Source organism: Lampetra planeri, chromosome 1, assembly GCF_965212315.1.
Source record: "Lampetra planeri chromosome 1, kcLamPlan1.2.h2, whole genome shotgun sequence".
Lineage (NCBI taxonomy): Eukaryota > Metazoa > Chordata > Hyperoartia > Petromyzontiformes > Petromyzontidae > Lampetra > Lampetra planeri.
This window is the reverse complement of record NC_136107.1, coordinates 36,901,955-36,921,414: the sequence shown is the minus strand read 5'-3', so window position 1 is coordinate 36,921,414 and position 19,460 is coordinate 36,901,955. Positions and strand designations below refer to the sequence as shown.

The 19,460-nt window shown below is 54.2% G+C and overlaps 1 protein-coding gene across 2 annotated transcripts in view; it reads right to left on the bottom strand.

Moving 5' to 3' along the window:
- Positions 1-424: 424 nt before the first annotated feature.
- LOC144721894 (uncharacterized) overlaps positions 425-19,460 on the bottom strand; it is a 43,421-nt gene continuing 24,385 nt past the window's right edge. For both annotated transcript variants that reach the window (XM_078599841.1, XM_078599832.1), the window contains exons 6-16: positions 15,171-15,779; positions 13,942-14,082; positions 13,557-13,592; positions 9,760-9,859; positions 8,352-8,455; positions 6,257-6,397; positions 5,857-5,938; positions 5,101-5,238; positions 4,306-4,482; positions 2,932-3,075; positions 425-1,236 (exon numbers count right to left, since the gene is read on the bottom strand). In XM_078599841.1, the coding sequence (XP_078455967.1) occupies positions 1,120-1,236; positions 2,932-3,075; positions 4,306-4,482; positions 5,101-5,238; positions 5,857-5,938; positions 6,257-6,397; positions 8,352-8,455; positions 9,760-9,859; positions 13,557-13,592; positions 13,942-14,082; positions 15,171-15,779 (1,789 nt within the window). In that variant the 3' untranslated portion in view covers positions 425-1,119. The remainder of the gene's footprint in view (positions 1,237-2,931; positions 3,076-4,305; positions 4,483-5,100; positions 5,239-5,856; positions 5,939-6,256; positions 6,398-8,351; positions 8,456-9,759; positions 9,860-13,556; positions 13,593-13,941; positions 14,083-15,170; positions 15,780-19,460) is intronic.

Here is a 19,460-nt window from a genome sequence, read left to right as displayed (position 1 = left end):
CCCCCCCCCTCCCCCCACTGAAATACAGCATCTTGCGTCGGTCTTCCAGACACGACCGCAAGTGTCGAGGAGTGGAAGAGACTCAATCCCTGTAAGCACCAGCAGCAGCAGCAGCAGCCGCATCCAACGCAAACACAAGTCCGCCCGCTCGCTCACGTTCCTGAACGTTGGGTGTCCGTGGTTCGGGCTTCGGGCTGGTGCCTTGGTTTTGACCGCTTGAGCCGCCCATCCGACAGCCCAGGCCGCAGGTGTCTCGCCGCGCTGTTGGTCGTCCATCGTCCACGCGGCCGCCGGGAATGCCGTCTTGCACTCAACGGGAGCCGCGCGTGACGTCACGCGACTTTCATGGGATTGCACCGGTGACGTTAAAGTGACGGTCACTACCTCCAGCGCTGAAGGGAAGACGCAGCCACCACCCCCCCACCCCAACTCCTCCCTTCCCAAAACACAAACCGCTCCGATCTTGTGGATGCACACCTGTGCTGCGCGTCCAGGGCTGTCACACACGCGGTTTGAGACTTTGTTTTAATTGGATAAAAATAAACTATAAAGTTACTATCAAGATAACCATTGTGGTGCTCCGTTCAACGTCACGGTAATGTCACTTTCGTACATTGTAAGTCGGCAAGTACCATTCAGTTCAATTCAACAATGGATTCATTCTGTCTGGAGGGTCCTCTCTCATTTGTATTGTTTGTGGTTTGCTCCCTCTCGGTTTTAAAGTTTTGTTCACACCATAAAAGCACACATAATATCGGCAGGTAGTGCAGACGCACAATTTGCGTAAATAGCAAACGATTAATGAGGACGAACGCTTCGACGAGGACGAACGTCAGTTTGCGAATCGATTCCAATGCACGAATCGTCGCACGCCTGAGTCTCAACTCCCCAGAGCGGAGACGTCATCACTGCACTCAGGTGGAACGCCCGGCCCCCCATTTTAAAAGTCGTCGCGTCTCCCCCCCCGCCACCCCCCGCCACCCACGAAACTCCAAGCTCGTGCCACGCAGCACGGGACGCACGGACGGACTGCGTCGGCAAGAGCCGGTCGTGACCTCGGACTCCCATGTTCGACTCCAGGTCGGCGGTGCCGGAGTGGCCACCCGGCGCGCCGCGCGCTCAGGGCTTGATCTCCAGGATGGAGGGGTTGGTCTCGAGGATGGCGAGGATGACGCGGTCCATGTACTGCCGCAGCTGGTCGTTGATCTCCTCGACTTCGTGCAGTGCCGCCACCACCTGCGGGAGACGGGGGTGGTGGTGGTGGTGTTGAGCGGGAGGGGGGGGTAACAGCCGCGCATCTCACCGTGAGCGGTGGGACAGCTTTGATCTATTCATAATCAGCGTTTTTGGGTTTAGATCGCGTTATTTATAAATGTGTCGTAACCCTCCACCACCTGACACGGCCAATCAGTAAAAAAGTGTCACGTTGACAAAAGACAAATAGTTCACTGCTTTAGCCCACCGGTGTGTTTAAGCGTGAAACCACAACATTTACAATTTGAGTACGACGTTTTGCTGGTAATTGCATCCAGCATCATCGGGCAATTCGCCAGAATGGTGAGGCTCTGCTCTGTCTCCCGTTCTTATATAGAGCAGCAGCAGGGTGACGTCATCATTAACTCATCAACTCATCTGGTGCAAAGATTTGATGGGGGGGTTATTGTAATTATATATTAGATTAGTAATCAGGCTATTGTTACGATGCGAGTTGTAGATTAGTAATCATTTGGAATGTGTTTTATTGTGATTATGCTACATTAGTAATCAGTTAGTGTTAAACTGAGCTTTGATCTACTCGCAGACTCAGTCTAGTCGACGAAGGCCTGTGGAATTTCAGTCGAGGCCGAGTCTATGCATTTCACGTCGTTATTCTCTTAGTCTCGTCGCCGAACGCTCTTAGTTGGTAATTACTGGTGTGTGAGATGCAACATTTTACCAACAAGTTGTATCAGGTCAGCCAATCGGTAAATTCAGTACAGTATATATATTTTGTGTGTGTATATATAGCCAATTATAATTTTGGTCTTCCTCAGTGCACTGTAGTGTTTAATAAAATGATGAAATTATCTTAGTCTGTGTCTTCATTCAGGCTTGTTACATTTCATATCACCATGGTTAGTCATGCTCTGATCTTTGGTGGCGAGTTACAATCATTGCCAGGATGATGAGGCAGTTCATGGGCAAACGACAATCGTTCAACAAGTTTTCGCTTACCGATCAGTTTTCTCGGAAAGCATCTCGCTCGTCAAGTGAGATACGCCTGTAAGATGTTATGTTTGGCTGAAAGGAGATGATGCGCTTAGCGAGTGCTGTCCATGGTTCTGAATCTCTATAGGCGAGCGCTGTTATTGTTTCTGCTTATAGGAGGACACTGTACTTGGTGCTGAATCTATATAGGATGGCGTTGTCCATGGTGCTGAATCGTACTGGTAGAAACCTCCTGGTTACACCAGCCCACAGGGGATTATTGTGTCCGTCCATCCGTCGTGCATCCAAAAATGGGAGGGGTGGGGCTGGGTGGAGAGGGGAGGGGCTGGGTGGGGAGGGTGGGGAGGGGCTGGGTGGGGAGGGGAGGGTGGGGAGGGGCTGGGTGGGGAGGGGCTGGTCACCTCGTGGTGCCCTTATAAAACTCAACGTTTAACCTACTCACGCCGGCTTGTGCCCGCCCTCACAGTCGGCCATATTTGCGGAATACACCACGCCGCCGTTGACCCTGGCCATTGACCGAGCAACCCAACGTTCCTACCAGCTCCCTCCACAGGAATGTGTTTATATGAGGTCGTTGTCCATGGTGCTGAATCTCTATTGGCCGGCGCTGTCCTTCGTGTTTGCTACTTGGAACAGAGTGTGTGCCTTCAAGGTGCTGTGAATGTTGGTGTAGCTATTCAATTGTGCGCTGGTGTGCTGTGCTTGTTGCTGGTGCTCGCTCGCCTCTTCGTGAGTGGCGCCGTCAGGGTTGCTCGCTAGCGCCTGTGAGCGCGTGGGCACCGACAAGAGGCTCTTGGCACCCTGCAGACTCGTGCTGATGATTTGTCCGCTCAGGTCCTCGTTCTGCTCCTGCAGACGCTGGCGTTCCTGCCACGTGTACCATAGGATGCCAACAATGATGCACGGGTGGGTGGGTGGGTGGGTGGATGAGAGGGTGGGTGGGTAGGTGAGAGGGTGGGTGGGTGGGTGAGAGGGTGGGTGGGTGGGTGAGAGGGTGGGTGGGTGGATGAGAGGGTGGGTGGGTGGATGAGAGGGTGGGTGGGTGGGTGAGAGGGTGGGTGGGTGGGTGGGTGGGTGGGTGAGAGGGTGGGTGGGTGGGTGGGTGAGAGGGTGGATGGGTGGGTGAGAGGGTGGGTGGGTGGGTGGGTGAGAGGGTGGGTGGGTGGGTGAGAGGGTGGGTGGGTGGGAGGGTGGGTGGGTGGGTAAGAGGGTGGGTGGGTGGTTGGGTGAGAGGGTGGGTGGGTGAGAGGGTGGATGGGTGGGTAAGAGGGTGGGTGGGTGGGTGAGAGGGTGGGTGGGTGGGTGGGTGAGAGGGTGGGTGGGTGAGAGGGTGGGTGGGTGGGTAAGAGGGTGGGTGGGTGGGTGGGTGAGAGGGTGGGTGGGTGGGTGAGAGGGTGGATGGGTGGGTAAGAGGATGGGTGGGTGGGTGAGAGGGTGGGTGGGTGGGTGAGAGGGTGGGTGGGTGGGTGAGAGGGTGGGTGGGTGGGTGGGTGGGTGGGTGAGAGGGTGGGCTGATGATAGAGAGAGATCGAGAACATAGGTGGGTGAGATGGTGGGTTGGCAGGAAGGTGAGTGGGTACAGGTGGATGGGCCAATGAGTGTGTTGGTGTTTGTGTGATTGAGTCAGGGAACAATTGGAGGTTGGGTGAGGGGGTGGGCTGGTGAATGAGTGAGTGGGTGAGAGTGTTGTAGGCAATTTAGTGGGTGAGAGTGTAAGTGAGAAAGTGGGTGAGAGGGTGATTAATTTATCAGGATGGGAAGTTGAGCGAATGACATGGTAGGTAGTTTGGCGGGTAAGAGGCATGTTCAGTAGCTCGGAGGTAAGACGTGTTTTGGTGGGAAGGCGTGTGGGTAAGTGTATGGGCCGTTTGGTGGGTTGATAAGGTCGGTAGGTGGTCTAGTGGATGACAGGGTGGGTGATAAGGTAGATGAGTGGGTGTGTGAGAGAGTACGTGGGTGGGCGAGTGGGTGAGAGGGTGGATGAGAGTTTCGGTGGGCGACAGCGTGGGTTGGCGGTCGAGTTGGTGACGACGTAGGCAGCGGTGTGAGAGGGTGGCCATGCCAGGCGAGGAATCCCATCGCCGGCGGGGGTCTCACCTGCCGAAGGCGCCGCACTTCGTGTTCCAGCTCCACCTCGCGGGTGCGCGCCTGGTACTCCTGCAGGCCCGTGCTGGATCCGAGCCTCCTGCGCGCTCCTCCCAGCGCCGCGCTCCGCTCCGCCTCCAGCCGCAGCAGCTGCAGTCCCTCCAGCTCCCGCCGCAGCTCCTCGATCAGCTGCGCGGACGCGGGCACGAGCGGGGTGAGACGTGCGAGTGGGCGTGCGTCGTCAGCGCGTGCGGCTGTCGCGTCGAGAACGCGCGCGCGCGGTCACTCGTCGCTTTGGATAACAGCTGCGATGGGTGAAACTCGCTCCGACACGTGTGTCTCAGTTTACCTTGCCATTAATACTCAGTCCTCCGAATTCTTACGCTGACGCTGATCCTCATGATAACGATGGTTCTAACTCTAAGCTTACGACTCTCCCTTTGATGCTAGCCATAATCCTGACCATAACCCTCCTGATCTTCACCCTGGATGCTCACCTTAACCCAGACCCAACTCTGATTTCAAACCCAGATCTCAATAGGGACCATGATTTTAGCCATAAATATGAATCTGACCATAACTCTGCTCTCAACCCAAACTCTGACCTTAGTCCTGATCTTCACCCAGACCCATATTCTAACATTTTTGTCACGAACCTTCCTCTGACTTGAACCCTATCCTTGACCCGTACCTGTGCCCATGCCCTACTGGGTCTCGTGCCCCACTGGTGCCCGAGGTCTTTTGGTGCCCATGCCCTACTGGTGTCGTGCCCTATTGATGCCCGTGCCCAAATGGTGCGCTGCGTGCCTCGTGTGTGGCCACGTGCTCGTGCTGGAAGCGCTGCTCGTCCTGCCGCAGTTTGTCGGTGAGCGTGCGGCCGAGCGTCACCTCCTCGGACAGACGGCACACGGACTCCTCCAGCCGCTCCGCCAGTGCCTCCTTCTCCTGCACGGGGATGCGTGCACACAGCAAGAAGAGCATTTGGTGTGTGCAGGACAGGCTGTGCTCACTTATGTGTACGTGCATGAGTGCGTGCGAGTGAGTGCGAGTGTGCACGTGAGCGCATGTGTGCATGTGCATAAGTGCATGTGAGTGTGTGTGGGGGGAGCGGTAGTGTAGCAGTTAGCATGCTGTGCTACGAACTCAGCGACCTGAGGTCAATTTCCGCTCATGGCAAATGCCGGTGACGATTATCTGAACCGGTCCCTGGGCCACCCCTAGGTCGACTCAGCCTCAAATGAGTACCTGGTGCAATGTATAAACATTGCCATTTGAAAGACAAAGGCAGTTGTGAGTGGTGCTGGCCATCACCCCGCTCGTGTGCCGTGCCGGCTTTCATGTTCGCTCGCGAACAGCACTTGCCCGAACAGTTTGTTAAGGCTATACGGGGGACCTTTGTCTTTTTGTATGAGTGCTTGTATATGTGTTCATGTTTGTTCATTAGTAAGCCTTAGCGTGTTCATTAGTGTGTGTTCATGTGAATGTGTGCATTGGTGTTCGTACATGCGATAGTGCGTGCATGTGGTAACGTGTGTGAACTTGCGTGCGTGAGTGCGTGCTCACCTCCGTCAGTCTGTGTGCCAGTGTTTTCAGATGCGCGACGGTCGCCTTCAGAGCAGAACCCTCTTCTTCCACCTGCAGCAGCCTGGGATAGCAAGGCGAGGGCGAGGCTGAGTCAGTGCGTGAGTCACCATCATTGTCAGCTGCTGTAGGCTTAGCGCAAGGGTGAGCGAGAGGGGGAGTGTGCCATCATCCTCAACGACTGCCTTAGCCTGGAAGGACGATGTATATATGCATGTTGAACTTCTTTCGCACTCTACGTAGCCAACCGTGCTCATCGGAGGTGCCGGGGACGGAGGGTGAGCGAGGTCGTGAAATAGTGAATCGTCATCATCGTCATCCTCATCATTATTGCGGTGAGGATGAGTTAGCGAGCGAGCAAGTGCGCGAGCGAGCCACGCACCGCGCCCGCAGTGCCTCCAGCTCCGACACCTTGTGGCGCTCCACCCTGGCGAGCACCTCCTGGTGGCGGTGTGACACCTCGTGCGAGCGCAGCTCCGAGCGCACCTCCGTCTCCCGCAGACGATCCTCCAGCTCGTTTATCCTGCGCACGCACGCGAGCAACGGGGGCGCGCACACCGCTAGAGGGGACCCGCCGCAACCTTCGCAACAAAAAACACGTTCTTCTCCCGACGCTTTCCGACCGCGTGTTCGAGGTGTGCCGCGGCGACTCGTACAGGGCGGTAGCGCCGTTGAAGATTTGTCGCGAAGGCTCGCGGTTCAAGCTCTGCGGCCGCCCTGGTTAATACGGTACATCCCCGTTCAACACGCTACGCTTTTTCGCTTGAACGCGTTTTTTATTTTATGGAACTTTTTCACCTGGCACGCACCACGCCCGCTATACCGTGAGTCTAGCGCGTGACGGACTACTCACTACAACACGAGTCTAGCGCGTGACGGACTACTCACTACAACACGAGTCTAGCGTGTGACGGACTACTCACTACAACACGAATCTAGCGTGTGACGGACTACTCACTACAACACGAGTCGAGCGTGTGACGGACTACTCACTACAACACGAGTCTAGCGTGTGACGGACTACTCACTACAACACGAGTCTAGCGCGTGACGGACTACTCACTACAACACGAGTCTAGCGTGTGACGGACTACTCACTACAACACGAGTCTAGCGTGTGACGGACTACTCACTACAACACGAGTCTAGCGTGTGACGGACTACTCACTACAACACGAGTCGAGCATGTGATGGACTACTTTTTTGAGCGGTGTGGGTGTTGGCAGCGTTGTTCGTTGATGCTGGGAGCTGGCACTGCAGTACTTTAGTCCTGATGCGCGCTGTGATACACGGAGTGTCTTCCTCTTCCCCAGTCTGTGTTCCGGCAGCATCTTTGTGTGCGTAGCGTCATCTCACTCCCTCATCTCTATCACTTGCCACATCTCTCTATCAAACACTTTATACTTAAATAAACGACCGTAGCATATGAATAGAAATACCGTATAAACACGACACAGTTAAAAAGTAACATGCAAAACAGTGTACCGTTCTGTCAAATTGAAACGAAAATAAAATTACGGACTGGAACGGCAATCCCCCCCCCCCTTCACCATTATTGCTCACGGGAAAATCACTCCCCGCTCAACGCGGATTCACTTCACGCAGCGATTTCAGGAACGCAACCCCCGCGTTGGGCGAAGACTTGCCGTAGTTGCAGGTGTACCAAACCCCTAAATATCGTGACCAACGTAACCACAGTTGTCACTAACATCCGCACTGTTTCACGTGTGCACCGTCGCTGGACACCCACGGAATAGAGCCCAGCGGCTTATTGCGTCCTTCCTGGTGAAATAAGTAATGATCTGTCATTGCCATCATCTTGATACTGGCAGAAAGGAGGCCCGTAGATAAATATAATATAATCTATCTAAATCTATCTGAAAACGTGCTTTCGCAGTGGGCGTTCGAGAGCCCGTGATGTGGTTTCGGAAGAGAGTAGGCCACTTTGTGCCGGCGGTGTCAAGGTTCCTACTTACAAAAAAAAACCAAGGCCGGCAAATTTTCCGAATTGGGAAAATTCTTAGCGATCGTCGCTCCCGAGACCGAGCAGAACTCTCCCGGGTAAATACATCTTAACTGAGCACTCGACGTCCGACGTTTCGCTTCCCACACTTGCAGCTTCTTCAGGAGCTCGACGGAGCTGCTTAACGTTCTCTCAATTTCACACCAAGTTGCCGGCCACCGCCGCCCACGTCCGACGTAGTTCAAGAGCACGCGCTGCCCAACACGAACCCACATCACGGAGGTGACATGACACAGTCACGAAAACCGACGCAAAACAGCGTCATCTCTTCTCCCCGTACGTCGGTGCCGGGGAGAGGAGGGGCGGCCGAGGCACGGTGCTGGAAAATCATCCCGCCCCACGTCCCCCCGCACCACCATCATCTCGTGTCGTGCAGCACTCGTAACAGCCGGTGTAGGCTATTACGAGTGCTCTTTGCGTTCCGTCTCTCTGCGCTTCACCGCCCCTTCCTTACCTGTGGATGAGAGTCGTGTTCTCTTGCTTGATCTGCGTCTGCAGGTCGCACGTGATGACCGAGTCGCTCTCCAGCTCCAGCACCTTGCTCTCCAGCAAGCTCATCTACGCGGGGAAGCGAGCAGGGATCGTATATCAGACGGGGTCTGCCCGAGTTCCCGGCACACCACGTCCAGTGGCAGCTGCTGGTCACGCGCCCGCTTGCTCCGATCTACCAGTCACCCGGAAAATATGTTTGCACCCGGCACACGAGATCAAGATTGCCGCCACTGAACGTAGGGAGAACATAAAAAATTAACACGATGGATTTCGCTGCACCGTGCCCTACAAGCCCACAGCTTGGGCCCTTGCGGCGGCCTTTAGCGCACACGGCGGTCGCCCTTCCGAGCAAAATCCAGGCTCCAAGCCACTTAGCTTCTGAGACCTGACGTGATTGGATGCATCAGGGTGATTCGGTTCGACAAGGTAACGTGGTGGTGTTAATGCCAGTGACGTCTTCTTGCGTTTCCCATCAAAGACCTTTTTCATCCGAGCCACGTGACCACTTGGTCATCACAAACTCCATCCAGTCCAATCGGAATTCTCACTTTCCCCGTCTGTCCGTCACAAGGGGACAACCCTCAACAACACGGAGGGACGGCTCTCTGCTGCGTGGCTCCGCAGTCCCACGTGGTAGCGGTGGCACGCACACCAAGTCGGTGCCACATCACGTTGCCAAGACGTCCATAGCCACCCCACCAGCATGTTGAGCCTGGTGCAAGACAAAATCTGCATAGCTGGTGCCCACATGCTCGTATGGCTGACCATGGGCTGTCGAGATGTAAAGCCGAGTCTCAAACTATGGACCATGTAAACTAAACTAAAATATATATCTTTTTTTACCAGGTAAGGCCCACTGAGCTATGTAGCTCTTTTTTAGAAGCAACCTGGCCACAAATGATAGCTCAACTAAGTGGCTCTTGTGGACATTAATAGTGGCAAAATACTCTAAACTCACGTCGATTCTAAATGTGGAGGGAAAAACCGGAGGGCCCAGAGAGAAATCCACGCGACCACGGAGAGACACGCAAGCTCCAAATATACAGCAGGCGTCAGGGTCACGATCGAACCCACAACCTCCTATATTCCAGGCGAGGTAGTAAACATCTCGCCACCGTGGGACCCTTTAGTAAACCGCTGCAGTCTGCGCCCCGTCAACCGAGAAGGAACGGCAAAAACGACACGAACTCCTGAAGCCCTCTTGTCGTGGCTAGCAGCAGCAGCAGATCTCCACATTGGCATTTAACTCTCGAACCACAGTGCCACCATGCGCAAGAATGGAAATTGAATCTTGAGTCCCACACAGTGGTGACGATAGTGACGATGCTGCTGCTGCTGCTGCTGCCGCCGCTGCTGATGACTCCACTCACCCTTTGGTTGACCTCACTCCCCGTGTCTGGGCTTTCCCCAAAGAAGTCCTCCTGGTTGCTGCAGCTCGCCGACTTCCTGTGTCCCCCGGGCAGCAGACGCCTGCACGGAGAAGACAACGAGAGGACGTGTGGCAGCGTCGCGGGGGGCACGAGCCAAAGGTCAGCGGCGCAAAAGTCTTCCGGACGCCTGGGTCAGATCCGCACGTCGTGAAAGAAATGGGCGAGAATGTATTGCCGCGTTGCCCCGTCGATGCCGGGAAGTGGCGATGTTGCTGGCTGGTTCGTTTTGTTGCTACGAAGCGAAGGGGTCCGATGTGCAGGAGCGTTCGCCATAGAAAATAAAAGGGGAATCGCGTCGCGCTCATCGGCTCGCGAAGAAGCCAGGCTACGCTGTTTGAAAAACAGTCGTTAACAGTGGCAGTCAGAAGCAACACCATCAAAGAGAAAGACTATCGCCTTTGACTGCTGGGGCAAGTGCTGTTAGCGAGTAGCGCCTATGAAGGGGGTGGGTGACCACCAGCACGCCCGGCCGCCTATGTCTCCCCCGGTGATGTTTTACACACCGCAACCATCACATACACCATCACACACACACCACTAAACCACACGCGTAGCCGAACCATCGCATCTTCTTATACAGTCGATCCGACACAGCGATCACGCACGGCTCAATCAGAGCCCTCCCCCGTGTTCTCACGCAGTAGCCCCCCAAGAGCCACTTTGTGCACGGAACAAAAGCCAAGGCGGAGACCTCAACCACAGCCACCCCCTCCCTGCCCAGACCCAACAGCCCTAACCAAAATCCCACGCCTCTCAACCTGAGATGCGCTGTCCCCCCAACCCACCCACCCATCAACCCCCTTCGGATCGCCGTCGTTACCCAGGGGGGTATCCCAGCTCGAACGCGCATCACCACGGCCCCAGCCCGTCTAATTGCTTAAAGTGCTCACGGCTCTGGCAAAGGCATAAACCACAGCACAGTCATCCTGTACGGAGAGCACCGCGCCAGCGCGCGTGTATGTGCGTGCGTGTGTGTGTTTCTGTATGTGTGTGTGTGCATGTGTGTATGCGTGTGTGTGTGCGTGTGTGTGTGCGTGTTTCTGTATGTGTGTATATGTGTTTCTGTATGTGTGTGTATATGTGTGTGTATGCGTGCGTGTGTCTGTATATATGCCTGTGTATGTATATATGTGTGTGTCTATATGTCTGTGTGTCTATATATATGTGCGTTCATGTGTCTGTGTTTCTGTATGTGTGTCTGTAAATGTGGGTCTGTAAATGTGTGTGCGTGTGTGTATGCGTGTGTGTGTGCGTGTGTGTCTGTCTGCATATATACAGTATGTGTGTCTATGTGTGTGTGAATGTGTGTGTGTATGCGTGTTTGTGTCTGCATATGTGTGTGTGTATGCGTGTCTGTGTGCATGTGCAGTGCATGTGTGTATGCACGTGTGTGTGTCTGTCTGCATATATGTGTGTGTGTATCTATATATGTGTGTATGCGTGTCTGTGTGTGTGTGTATGCATGTGTGTGTATCTGTGTGTGTGTGTATGTACGTGATAAGGAGCTGATCAGCAGAGGCAAGGCCGTCTTTGTTTTATCCCATCCGCGGCACCACGAGGCCACCTGCCCGTCCTCTCCCTGCCCGTGCCGCCGGCTCCCCCGGCCCCTCTGTTCTCCCTGCTCCCAGCGCTGGGCATCGCAGCCTCGGCCACTGAGGTGTGGCGGAGACGATGGGGGGTGGTGGAGGGGGAGGAGGATGATGATGATGGTGATGGGGAGGGAGGGAGGATGGCGATGGGGAGGGCATGCGGAGCCCGAGGCCCGTGAGAGGCCCTCTCTGGGCGAGTCGCGGTACTGCAGCGACCAATATCATCCACCAATATCATCCATAATACAGGTTTTTTTTGGGTTAGATCGCGTCAATATATAAACCCGCCATCACCCGACACAGCCAACTAATAAGGGTTGTCACGTAAACAGAACGTGGCCAATTCGTTACTAGTACAGCACACCGGTTGTGTGTTGGAGAGCCAAGCCACAATTGTAAATATTGTGGCTTTGCTCTGCAACACACCGGTGTGCTGTACTAGTACATAATTGGCGTGATTCTTCTTCTTGGTTTTTTCGGTAAAGTCACGTAGAAGGGAAGTAATAAAATAATAAAAATGAAACATAATAAAATAATATAATAATATGGCGTGATTCTGTTTAAGGGACAACCCTTATTAATTGGCTGTGTCGGGTGGTGGCGGGTTTAACGACCCATTTATATATTTACGCGATCTAACCCAAAGAACCTCTAATACCACCGCTGGTTTCCTTCATCCATTGTATGGCGAGATCGTCCTCGCCATGCGAATGTGGAGTTTCCAACACTGGCTCGTTCGTGTACAGCCTTGCCTCTTGGGTGGAGCAGTAGCACAGTGATTCGCGTCTATGCTGTGAGGCAGCACCATGGTGGTGAGATGTTAACGACCTCGCCTGGTATACAGGAGGTTGTCATTTCGATCCCGACCCTGACGCCTGCTGCTGTATATTTGGAGTCTGCGGTGTCTCTCTCCCTGTGGTCGTGTGGATTTATCTCCGGGTCCTCCGGTTTAAGGGTATTTGGTTGCATTACATTTTCACATGACGACAATCCACTTCGTTGAGCTATAAATTGTGAAAGTCAGGTCGCTTTTAAAAACACATTCCTGCGGAGGGAGCTGGTAGAAACGTTGGGTTGCTCGGTCAATGGCCAGGGTCAACGGCGGCGTGGTGTATTCCGCAAATATGCCCGACTGTGAGGGCGGGCACAAGCCGGCGTGAGTAGGTTAAACATTGAGTTTTATAAGGGCACCACGGGGTGACCAGCCCCTCCCCACCCAGCCCCTCCCCACCCTCCCCTCCCCACCCAGCCCCTCCCTGCACGACGGACGGACACAATCATCTCCTGTGGGCTGGTGTAACCAGGAGGTTCCTACCAGTAAAATATCTACGTACCTCAGTGGGCCGTACACCTGGTAAAATAAAAATAGCTGCGTGTTGATAGTCTCCCCCAACATGCAGAATCAACACGCGTTTACAGTATTTGGCTGCTGCTGCTATAAATATCCACGTGGGCGATGAGTCACTTGGTTGAGCTATCCTTTGTGATAGCTAGGTCGCTTTTGACAAAAAAACAACAGCGACAGTGTGTGGCTCAGTGGGCCTTTACCTGATAAAATAAAAAAAAATTCGGCGACACGATGATGAGGTGGAATAGCTCACAGCGTCCTCGTGCGGTTGGCGAGTGTACTCAGCGCCGCAGGGTGAACATCACCGCGAGATTCCCATCCTGGTGCGGGTTACGGGGGTTGGGGTCGGGAGCCATGCTCACAAACAAGCCATCTGCTCACATTTGACTCGACACCCTTGGTGCGTTTCCTTTTTAAATCCTTTATATTAAGTTCACTTGCCTGCTTGCTTGCGCGCTTACGACCGTGCAAATCTTTCGGTCGTTTTTTAACCCACTTCCCGTGATCCAATCGAGCTGACATTTTGCACACAGACTCGTTGTGCGTGACAATGATATTTTCCTGAAAATTATTTTCCAAAATTTTACCCTTTTTAGGAAAAAATATATATATTTAATTACCAATTGCTTAATGGTGGCAGGCAATCATCTGACCCGTAGGTGGCAGCCATCTCAAGCCAGAGGACGAGAGGACTCTTGCCGCCACGCATATAAAGGATTTATAGTGAAAAACTTAGTTTTTACGGGTTAATTTTTTTTCAATAAAATAAGTTGTAAAAAAAAATAAAAATTGTTATTTACCTCGCAAACGCTTTCGTGGATATCCTCTGCCTCGGTCTGAAAACAAACAAACATAACGTGAATTGGCGTAAACTGTGTCGGTAGTAAACCCATGAGCAACAGGCAGTAAGCAGCAGTAGCCGGGTGTCTACTTCCAAAGGGTGACAACATTAAGGGCTCTCACCCACCTCGCAGGAACAAATCTCACCGGAGCGCTGACCAAGCCTTCTAAAGCCCCCCCCCCCCCCCATCACCGCCCCCCCCCGACACATTCCCCTTGATCGCCCTTTCTCAAATCCGCTCCGGGATTAGGCCCCGAGAGCGCGCGTCTGGAACGGCCTCGCGCGTCGCTTGGAGATGGCCGAGCCGCGGCCCACTCCTCAGTCTCTCTCTCTCGCCCTCTCACCCGGTGAGGTGCAGCTGGGTGAGTCTCCTGTCGAGCTCCTTGAGCCGAGCGATCCTCTGTCGGCAGCAGAGGCAGTAGGAGCCCTCGCCGTCGTCGCCATCCTCGCCCCTCGCCTCCTCCCTCCCGCCCGGCTCCCCCGCGCTGGGGAGACAACGGGGGGCCGCCGTTCGATCGTGATGAGCGGTGATGGTGATGATGGCTGGCGATGGCTGATGATGGTGGCTATAGGCCGTCCATCCTATCGCCGATGGCATTAGGGGAGATTTGTGGCATACTTGGTGTGCCAGAGCGAGACTCGACCCATTCGGTGGAGACTCACATAGAGACCGCGAGACTCACATAGACAGTAATAGACTCACATAGACACCACGAGACCCACATAGACACTAATAGACTCACATAGAGACCGCGAGACTCACATAGACACTAATAGACTCACATAGAGACCACGATACTCACATAGACACTAATAGACTCACATAGAGATCGCGAGACTCACATAGACACTAATAGACTCACATAGACAGTAATAGACTCACATAGACACCACGAGACTCACATAGACACTAATAGACTCACATAGAGACCACGATACTCACATAGACACTAATAGACTCACATAGAGATCGCGAGACTCACATAGACACTAATAGACTCACATAGAGACCGCGAGACTCACAAAGAGACCAATATACTCACAGAGAAACCAATATGATGCGCCATCATTGAGTGTGCATCATATTGACGATGACATCTCCCAGCTACCTTGAAACCCAGCGGGTTTTGGAGGTTTGCAAATTTATATGTAATCCATCAACCCTTTCCTCCAAAGCGCTGGATCGCAGGTGTGCAATCAGACAAGGATCCCCCATATAGCCTTAACAGACTGATGGGGCAAGTGCTGTTCACGAACGCGTATGAAGGCCAGCACAATACACGTAGGGATTGGTGGCCAGCGACACGCCCGACCACCTTTGTCTCCCCAGTGGCGAAGTTGACACACCGCACCAGGTACTCATTTGAGGTGTGCCCAAAAACAAACCGTGCACAAACCATTCAATGTAACCTACGGATGCTAACCAGCAAAATTATACGCGTGTAGAATTTTGCTCGTTAGCATCTATCGATTAATAATTCGTCACATCCGTCGCGAGCAGTCAAAGGGTCACGGCGTAGCGCGGTGGCACAATCGGCGCGGCGCTCTCTCTCTCTCTCTCCGTGCCTCTCACCTGGCCGGGCTGGAGGTGGAGAACCGCGAGCCGTAGGATGGCGCCCGGAGCGACCAGGTGTCGCTGGCGGAGAGGTCGTGTCTCCGAGGTGCCCTCACCGCCGCCGCCGTCGCCTCCTCACCGTCGCCGCTCTCCTCAAACTCCTCCACTCCGTTCACCGCCGGTTTCGGCTCCGGGCCGGTCCTGTTGGGCCTCCCCCACCCTTGGTCGTCCTCGCGATGCCCCGGCACCGCTTGGTGGTCATGGCGGCGGTGGTCGCTTGCGTGATTGAGACCGCGCGTTTCAGAGGGCGCAGTCCCCGCGCCAACTTCAGAAAAGTCGCTGACGCCGGTCCGGCTGTCTCCCGCCACGAAGGTTCGTTCCACCCCTACGGCGCTAGCGCCTCCGTCCTGAGCACCGTCCGGATCCCGTCCTCTGCCGGACGTCCGCGGTTGATCTCCATCGCCAATGTGGGACGAGTTCCAAAGACCCTGGCGGGACCCAGACTCGAACCCGGCCTCCGGGAGGTCACCGCGACCGACGGCTCTCCGAGACTCCTCTCCTTCGCCCAAATCTCCCGTAGCTTCTCGCTGGTGGCGGTCGCTGCTGCCCGTGGGTTCCGCCGATTGACTGAAATAAATAGAAAGGTTTTTTCGTTTGTAAGCTCAGCGATTTCCAGAGATGAATATGTTCGCTACGATAATGCATTTCATTCACTCATAGGCTGGTTTCGCTTTAGTTATAATCATAATAAATAAAATTATTTACCCAGGAAAACCTTATACTCTTTGGCTCTTTCGGTAAAATCCGTCCCACCTGATGACGGACGCTTGTGTTGCACCCGAAACGTCGTGATTGATTTTATTTTCTACCTACGTGACTTTACCGAAAGAACCAAAGAGTATGGATTCCTGCAGTCACGAAAGCTTCAAATCAACAGGAAAACCTCGTCAAGTCTAAATATTTTTTTAGTTTTGTTTCAGGAGGGTCCTCCTACATTGGGATATTTGGTCAAATTCCATTCACGATTGCGTTTGGCTTCACATGCGAGTAAACTAAAGAACCCCGGGGGGAAAGGCCATTCATGCGAAGGGGGTGATGCTCCAACGATCCTAGCTCCTGGCAATCGTTCAGCACCGTGCCGCCAATGCCTGGCAAGCCTCCCAGGTGGTCATCCGTCCGCGTAGCAACCAAGCCGTCTGGTGCGGTGAGGCTATGTGTAACGTCACGGATCACCGTGCGGAGTCACTCCGTTCGACCTCAGAGGCACCGGGGGCTGGGTTGCCCATGGAGGTTCATGGTGGGGGGGGGCGTCAGGGGCGCTGACCGCTGAGATGCTGGCCTCAAATCTGAGCACTCAGAAGCACTCAGAAAGAGAGCATGTAGGATTTTCACAATTCCACGAACGCCCTTCGCGTTAACCTTGTGAATTTAGTGGCTGATGCAAGTAACGTAAGAAGTAGTTCTTTCAGGGTCCCCAGCCATCTTCCGGGGCCATTCCCTACGACAAGGTAGTGCACTGCTCACTGCGATTGTTTCAAACGGACGTGTCTTCGTGCTACGTGACATGACCACTGGTTGTACAATGGAGATATAAAGAGAGAGAGAAACTAAATTCGATCGTTATTTTTAAGGAGCCGTCGGTGAGAATGTATGCAAAGAAACCGCACAGCACAGGTTGTGATGTCGACACGTGCAATACAAAACACATAAGCACAGAACATGCAGCCCACTGCTGGAAGCTGTATGACCATACTTCACCAGGACCGGTCCAGGTATCCCTCTTCAAGTATGTCTGTTCACGGTGACCTACAATCGTAAAGCCTCGGCTCGCCGGGGTTCATGGCGCGGTGCGCTCACCGCTGCGCCGCCACTCTCCACGTTGAATCCCGCCCGTGTTTCTCGCCCCTGCCACCGTCACGGGCTCAGCGACGGGCCCCCGTCTAAGTTTGTGTTGGTCACGCGCCTGAAATCCGATCACCGACGGCTCTCGTCGGCGAAATCCCGATTAATCTCGGGCACGCTCGCTCGTTAAGGCGGCGTGGAGGAGGTGACAAGCTGCCAAGCTAGCTTGTTAAGGGAGGCTCCGTTGTGCTACGGGATTTCACCGCGCGAAGAATCGCGTGCTGCTACGCGCACGCAAAATGCGCGTGAGCGCGTGCGTGCATTCTAACACATGCGCCCTCGTGTTCCAATACCCACGCAATCCTTTGGACGGACGCACGTACGCGCGCGCTGATGGACATGATGTTCCTCAGGCGCAGCTTCTAGCACACGAATAAAAAATATAGAACCCCACTGCAGCTCACAACAAGACACTCACTCACTCACCACACTGCAGCTCACAACAAGACACTCACTCACCACACTTGCAGGTCATCCACTCATTTACCCACTCATTCACTCACCCACTCACTTACCCACTCACTCACCCACTCACTCACCGACTCACTCTCCCACCCACTCACCACACTGCAGCTCACAACAATATACTCACTCACCACACTGCAGGTCATCCACTCATCCACCCACTCACTCACCGACTCACTCACCCACTCACTTACCCACTCATTCACCGACTCACTCTCCTACTCACTCACCACACTGCAGGTCTCAACAATATTCTCACTCACCACACTGCAGGTCTCCCACGCATACACCCACTCGCCCACCCACTCACTCACCCACTCACTCACCGACTCACTCTTCCACCCACTCACCACACTGCAGGTCACAACAATATACTCACTCACCACACTGCAGGTCACCCACGCATTCACCCACCCACTCACTCACCCACTCACTCACTTACCCACCCACCCTCCCACTCACTCACTCACTCACCCACCCACCCACTCACTGACTCACTCGCCCACTCACTCAACCACTCACTCACTCACCTACCCACCCACCGACTCACCACACTTCAGATCACCCACTCATTCACCCACCCACTCACCAACCCACCCACCCACTCACCCACTCACTCACCCACTTACGCACGCATCCACCCACCCACTCACCACACTGCAGGTCACAACAATACAGCCACTCACCACACTGCAGGTCACCCACCCACATACTTACCCACCCACCCACTCACTTACCCACTCACTCACTCGCTTACAAACCCACCCACTCACACACCCACCCACTCACTCACCGACTCACTCACTCACCCACTCACTCACCTACCCACCCACTCACTCACCCACCCACTCACCAAACTGCAGGTCACAACGCAAATTGCTCTGCTTCTTCCCTCTACCTGCTCCACTTTGGAATTCCCTCCCATCATTTTCTCCGATAATAACTTTGCTCCATTCAAGAAACGCCTTAACCCTAATACGTCTTACAACTTGAATCGCGCTGCTTGTTTCTGGCCGCTTGGCTATTGGGGGCCTATGGGCTCCTGAGCTCAGTAATAATTTAAATATAGAGAAGAATAAAGGCAGCGGAGCTTGGGATCGGTCACTCGTTCCCAGCCCCCATGGTGACCCCACTTCGGCAACCCCTCCAGCTTCAAAGCCGCTGTCTGCTGTCACTGCAGCAGCCACGAGGTCACGCCAAAGTCGCGGTGTTGTTCGCCAAACAATTGCCGTGCTTGTGACAACACACTCGCGCGTGCGTGTGCGCGTGTGCGTGTGTCCAACTATTTTGTCGAGTCAGCCCCGAAAGGTGACCTCCACTCGTGGCTTGAGAAGCGTTCAAATTAATACAATCGGCCGAGTTCATTTAACATACAAAATTCACGCCACGGTGAACTCACCGAATAAACAACAGTTCGATTTGCACTATATATAGCGGTGGTTTTCTAAAGTCAGTGAGAAGTCTTTGTAAATAATGAATGGACCTGTCTCTCTTCACCAATCAGCACTGAATGAGCGTGGCGAGGTACGGTGAGTCAAAGCTCCCCCGCACAATCGACAGGGAGGAACCGGTCGAATTGAGGAGCGGCCGGAACGGGACGATCGTGGAGCGTGCCACAGCACCGCCATCAAAGACAGAGACAAAGATCCCCCGCTGAGTCTCAACAGACTGTTGGGGCAAGTGCTGATAGCGAGCACCTATGAAGGCCGGCACGACACCCGAGGGGGTGGGTGACCAGCACCACGCCCGGCCGCCTTTGTCTCCCCAGCGGCGATGTTTACACACCGCACCAGGTACTCATTTGAGGCTGAGTCGACCTAGGGGATGCCCAGAGCCGGTTCAGAAAACGTCACCAGAGTTGGCCGTGCGCGGGAAAATCGAACTCGGGTCGCCGGGTTCGTAGCGCAGCGTAGCGCCGACCGCGACACCACCACCACCGCC